Source organism: Notamacropus eugenii, chromosome 5, assembly GCF_028372415.1.
Source record: "Notamacropus eugenii isolate mMacEug1 chromosome 5, mMacEug1.pri_v2, whole genome shotgun sequence".
NCBI classification, from domain to species: domain Eukaryota; kingdom Metazoa; phylum Chordata; class Mammalia; order Diprotodontia; family Macropodidae; genus Notamacropus; species Notamacropus eugenii.
In genome coordinates, this window is record NC_092876.1 from 84,316,140 (window position 1) to 84,321,750 (window position 5,611).

The 5,611-nt window shown below is 46.7% G+C and overlaps 1 protein-coding gene across 1 annotated transcript; it reads left to right on the forward strand.

Moving 5' to 3' along the window:
• Positions 1–2,017: 2,017 nt before the first annotated feature.
• Positions 2,018–5,363, forward strand: LOC140504751 (interferon alpha-inducible protein 27-like protein 2A). Its single transcript, XM_072610080.1, has 3 exons — positions 2,018–2,637; positions 4,348–4,509; positions 5,099–5,363. Exons 1-3 carry the CDS (start codon positions 2,583–2,585, stop codon positions 5,191–5,193), a joined length of 312 nt encoding a protein of 103 aa, XP_072466181.1. The 5' UTR covers positions 2,018–2,582; the 3' UTR covers positions 5,194–5,363.
• The last annotated feature ends 248 nt before the right edge of the window (positions 5,364–5,611 follow it).

Here is a 5,611-nt window from a genome sequence, read left to right on the forward strand (position 1 = left end):
TATTTATTTTTCACTCCTTATTCTCCGGCTCATTTTCTTTTGCCTACAAACATACCCATGTCTCCTCATCCTGAAAAAAGCCCTCCTATTGATCCTTCTATTCCTGCCAACAATTATCTCATATCTCTTCTGCACTGTAGCTAAATTCCTCAAAAAGGCATCTACAATAGGTGCCTCCACTTTTTCTCTCACTCGCTTCTTAACCCTACTATGGGGACAGCTAGGTGGTACAGTGGATTGAGTGCTGGGCATGGAGTCAGGAGGACTCATCTTTCTGAGTTCAAATATGGCCTCAGATATTTACTAGCTGTGTAACCCTGTGCAAGTGACTTAACCCTATTTGCCTCAGTTTCCTCATCTGTAATATGAGCTGGAGAAGAAAATGGCAAACAGCTCCAGTATCTCTGCCAAGAAAACCCTGCATGGGGTCATGAAGAACAACTAAACAAGTGCCTACTATGTTCCAGGCACCGTTCTGAGTTAAAAGTAAGTCCCTGCCTTCGAGGAACTCAGTCAAATAGAGGGAGAAAACATGCAAACATATGTACAAATGATCTATAGATAGGATAAGTAGGAAATAATAGAAGGATAGGTAGGAAATAGTAGAAGGAAAGCACCAGGTTCAAGAGTGAGTGAGAATGGCTTCCTGTAGAAGGTGAAATTTTGACTGGGACTTGAAAGGCAGCAGAGAGATGTGGAGGGAGAGCAGCCAGTGAAAATGCCTGGAGCCAAGAGGTGGAGTGTCTAGTTTGAGGAGCAGTCAAGAGACCAATGGGGAAGTAGGAAAGGGAGTCTCTTTTTTCTGCTCTCTCTATTTTATCCCTTTTCTGGTCCTTAGGATCTCTGATACAAGAAGTTCCAGAAGAGTTCTAGTCTAAATCCCACCAAACTAGTCACCCACCCCCCAACCCACCTACTGCTACTTGAGTCAAAGGGGAGAAGGAGGAGACAATCATGCTTGGGGCCTGAGAAATGAACCTTTTAGTATGCAGGAAGAATCTCCACTTGGAGAGAGTGGGGCCAAGATCTCTAACATACAGAGAAGAAAGGCTAAGAGGGTTGGGCAGGCCTAGAGACCATGCCATCCCCAACTGGGATGGGGAGAGTTGAGATAAGAGGCCAGTTCTCAAGGACATTAAAGTGTCAACAAGAGCCCTATATTTGGATTCAGATGACCAACTACTACCTGTGTGATTTGGAAACTGTCCCTTCCTCTCACTGGTCTTCAGTTTCTTTATCTGTAAAATGAGTTGAACCAAATGATCTCCAAAAGCCCTTACAGCTTGAAATCTTATGATTTTGTGATCATATAGGTAGAGATGAAAGGGACCCTTGGAGCCCTCCAGTCTGGCCTCTCCAAATTGAGGCAGGCCCAAAGGTCACGCAGATCAGAAGCAGCAGAGAGGAGATTCAAATTCTGTTTAGCATCCACTCCTCTATATCAAACAGCCCAATGACTTCTGCTCTGCTACTCCCAAGAACTCCACAAGTGCTCCAGACATGGCTCTTGTTTTAAGTTCTCCTACACAGAAGGAGAGGGCCTGTTGAACCAGCCCCACAGACCTCTGGAGCCAGGGCTGAGACCCTCCACACCTTTACCTGGAGAGTTAACAATGTACACACACCAACATTCCCAGGCAACAGACACTGGCATCAGTGGAGACTCAGACCAGCTCAGATCCCAGGCAGATGGTCACTCCTTCCCTATACACACATGCCCCTCCTTCTTTAATACCTGAAGCAGCTAAAACATTTGAAAAATGACTTTCATTATCTTATTCGAACCTTACAACTGTGATAGATTCAGCATCTCTCCCAAGATCACACAGCTCATTAAATTTCTAAGGCACTATTGGAACTGAGGTCTCTGCTTCTCACACTTGACTTTAGCCACCCTGAGATGTGGGTTGTTAAGAAGCATATTTCCTTGGGCCAACAAGAGCTCCCCCTTCCCCACCTAGGAGGTTTCCGAGGACTCCTACTCAAAATTCTCAGAAGCAGCCACCTTCCTCATTCACCTTTCTCATGTTCCTCCTCTCAGGAAGCCTCTAAACTCAGCCAAGAGAGACCCAGGGCAGCGCTTAACAACTGGCTATTGACTGACTGACTAACTAACCCTGTCTCTGGGAACTCAGTTCCCTCTCCTAGCTGCCATCCTGTGCCTCGGCCCTGTGCTAGGCTCTGGGGATACAAAAAGAGGCGAAAGGCAGTCGCTGTCTTCAGAAGAGCCTAAAATTGCATGGGGGAGACGATACTCGGACAAATATATACAAAGCAAGATATAGAAGATAAATAGGAAATAACAGAAGGAAAGCACTGGAGTTAAGAGGGGTTGGAAAGGCTTCTGGTAAAAGATCAGATTTTCATTGGCCCTTAAAGAAACTGGAGAATGCAGTTAGCAGCATTGAGGAGGGAGGGGAAGGGAGGCGGAAAGAGGACCTGTGGTCCAATCACAGCAGGGCCAGGCCCGCAGCTTAGCTGCTCTGCAACTTCCTGGAGCTGTCACTGTTCTCTGCTCCAAACAAGAGACGAGACCCCCACCAGCTCAGCCTGCCCAAGCGAGTGGGGCAAAGCCGGAAATAATGTCCGACATGAAGGTGTCAGCCCTGGTGGCTGTGGGCGCCCTGGCTGGAGGAGGTGAGTATGACTTAGGCCTTCTCCTCCCTTCTTCTCCTTTCCCCTCCTTTAAAAAAGAATGTGTTAATGATTTGGTTTTTGTTTTACATTTTCAGCCCTTTCCTATAACCACCAGCCTCCCGGAACTTCCTCTTCTAGCAAACAAACAAAACAAACCTGGTTACCATTTCTGGCTCCTCCTCCTCATCCCTCCCCTCCATCTTCTCCCTCAATTTACTGAATTCAGCATTTATTTTTTAAAATATTTTTCCTGATTATATGTTAAATCAAATTTTTAAACATTGTTTAAGTTTTGAGTTTCAAATTCTATCCCTCCCTCCCCTCCCTCTTCCCTGAGACGGTAAGCAATCTGATGATATAGGTAATACTTTTACAGTCATGTAAAACATTTCTGTATTAGTCATTGTGTACAAGAAGACTAGGAAGAAAGAAAGGAAGAGAGGAGGGAGGGAGGAAAGAGAAAAAGAAAGAAGAAGGAAGGAAGGAAGGAAGGAAGGAAGGAAGGAAGGAAGGAAGGAAGGAAGGAAGGAAGAAAAGAAAGAAAGAAAGAAAGAAAGACAGAAAGACAGGAGGGAGGAAAGAGAAAGAAAGGAGGAAAGAAAGAAAGAAAGAGAGAGAAAGAAAGAAAGAGAGAGAGAGAAAGAAAGAAAGAGAGAGAGAGAAAGAAAGAAAGAAAGAAAGGGAGGGAGGAAAGAGAAAGAAAGAAGGAAGGAAGGAAGGAAAGAAAGAGAGAAAGAAAGAAAGAAAGAAAAGGATGCTTTAGTCTGTCTTCAGACAATATCAGCTCTTTTTCTGGGGGCAGGTAGCATGCTTCAGTTGGAGAATGGCTAAACCAGCTGTGGTACATGATGGTAATGGGATATTATTGTTCTATAGGAAATGGCAGCATAGAATGCCAACCTGGGATATAGTATGACCTGGGTCAAGATCCTGCCTGATACGTTGGTAATTATGGGCAGGTCACTTAGCCTGGACATTGATGGAGGGCGTGTTCCTTACACCAATGAGATCATAGGTCCACAACATCAGCACCAAGGAAAATGTGCAATAAATCATTCTAGTCCCTGGGAGACACCTCTAAATCTGGTGGATTGTCCAGGTCCCTAGGAAGCTAAGCACCCAGAAGAAGATAGAGTCTTCTCTAACAACTTTGGGAATAGGGTCAGTTTAGGCCACTATAAATCTGGAGTACAGTTTACATCCTTCTTGAAGGATTCATTAACCAAGTAAGCAAGCATTTATTAAGCAACTACTGTATGCCTGGCCAAGAAAAAAGGTGAGCCAGTTCACTCAAGAGTGTGAAACGGCCTCCCAGTTTATGAATTCCCTTCCATTTTCTGTCAGGTAAAATAAAACCTTTCCTGTATTCAATGATTTGCTGGCCCAAGTGCTTGAAGGGGCATCTGAGGGCCCTTTTCTTTTTTCATGAGGGGATTTAGACATGAATCAAATGTGTATGCTGTCCAGGGGAATTCCTGGAGGCTAGGGTGGTGACTGAGGGTAAGTTTAAGACACCTCCATCTTCACCTCCCTCCTTTCTCATTCTCTTCACCTCAGCTGTTCAATGCTCAGCCCCTGACCCCTGAGCAGTCTGAGGGTGGTAGTGGGGCTGGTCCAGGGTTGGAGTGGAAGAAAGCAGGTCAGGCTTCGGTGATGGAAGGGCGTATAGCAGACACTGCCTGTTTCCTAACCAGGTCTCTTGTCCCACAGTCATGGTTGTAACTTCAGTCCCTGTGGTCCTGGGAGTTGCAGGCTTCACTAAGGCTGGCATTGCCGCTGGCTCCGTGGCAGCAAAGATGATGTCAGCAGCGGCTGTTGCCAATGGTGGAGGGGTTGCTTCAGGCAGCCTGGTAGCTGTGCTTCAGTCTGTGGGTGAGTGAGGAGCCTACAGAGGAGGGTAGGTGGGGGGGACCCTTCCACGTTTCTCCATTCCCCGTCCTCAGAAATATGGCCCTTCCCTGGCTAGCTGTGATCTCTTGAGTTGGGGTCAGCAAAGAGTCATAGGATCTCAAAATTGGAAAGAACCTCAGAGACCATCCTATCCAATCGTAGCAGAACAAGGATCCTTCCTATGATATCCTCCACCTGTCTGTGCCTCAAGACCTGCTATGAGGGAGAACCTATGTGGCACAGCAGAAAGACCCCCAGCTCTAGACTCAGAGAACCAAGTTCAAGTCCATCTCCATGTCCATGACCCCATGGACTTCCTGAGGTGTCCTATCCTTATTTTGGACAGTTCTAATTGTAATGGAGCCCAGATCTGCCTCTATGCCTTTCCCCCATCCCTTCAGCTAAAGAGAAGCTAGCTGCCATCCCCTTAAATCTTCTTCCAGGCAATCCTATGGTATCCCCAGTTCTCTCTCATGGTCCTGGCTGACCCTGACAGTTTCTGTCTACCCCAGCACTCCCCCATCCCCCCAGTTACCCTGACTCATTGTTTTTCTGAATCCTCTCCCCACAGGGGCTGGTGGCCTGTCTACAATGGCAAGCACTGCTCTGGGTTCTGCAGGTTCCATCCTTGGAAGTACCCTTGCATACTGGGGCAGTCAGAAATGACAGTCTACAGGTGCCAGGGACTCACAGTCACCTCCTGGCCCCTCTGCCTCTATGGGAATATGATATGAAGACAATATCCCAGCCAGATACACAGGGCCCATCCTTTTCAAAAGCTGGATCTCTGTCCCCACACAGGGAGAAAACTCTGAGAAATAAAAGGCCTGGCTTGATCTCCTGTCTCTCTAAGTCCCATACTGATTGCGGTCACTCCTGTTCAGAGAAAAGGGTGGAAGTGGGGGAAGGGAAGGGGTATGTGCTTGGACAACATTAGCCAACTGGTCTACACATTTGTCTTGTCTTATACTTCCAGCTTCATAGCAGCTCCAGATCTGCATGATCCTTGGAACCCATCATTAGCGCCCTCTTCCCGCTGAGGTAAAATACTAAATAAGATACATGAGGCTGTGTTCTAGCCACC

Excerpts from the sequence above, each read along its gene's own strand:
- LOC140504751 (XM_072610080.1), top strand. The coding sequence starts at position 2,583 with ATGTCCGACATGAAGGTGTCAGCCCTGGTGGCTGTGGGCGCCCTGGCT. Across the intron at positions 2,638-4,347 it reads GGGCGCCCTGGCTGGAGGAG|TCATGGTTGTAACTTCAGTC; the intron begins GTGAGTATGACT and ends CTTGTCCCACAG. Across the intron at positions 4,510-5,098 it reads AGCTGTGCTTCAGTCTGTGG|GGGCTGGTGGCCTGTCTACA; the intron begins GTGAGTGAGGAG and ends CTCTCCCCACAG.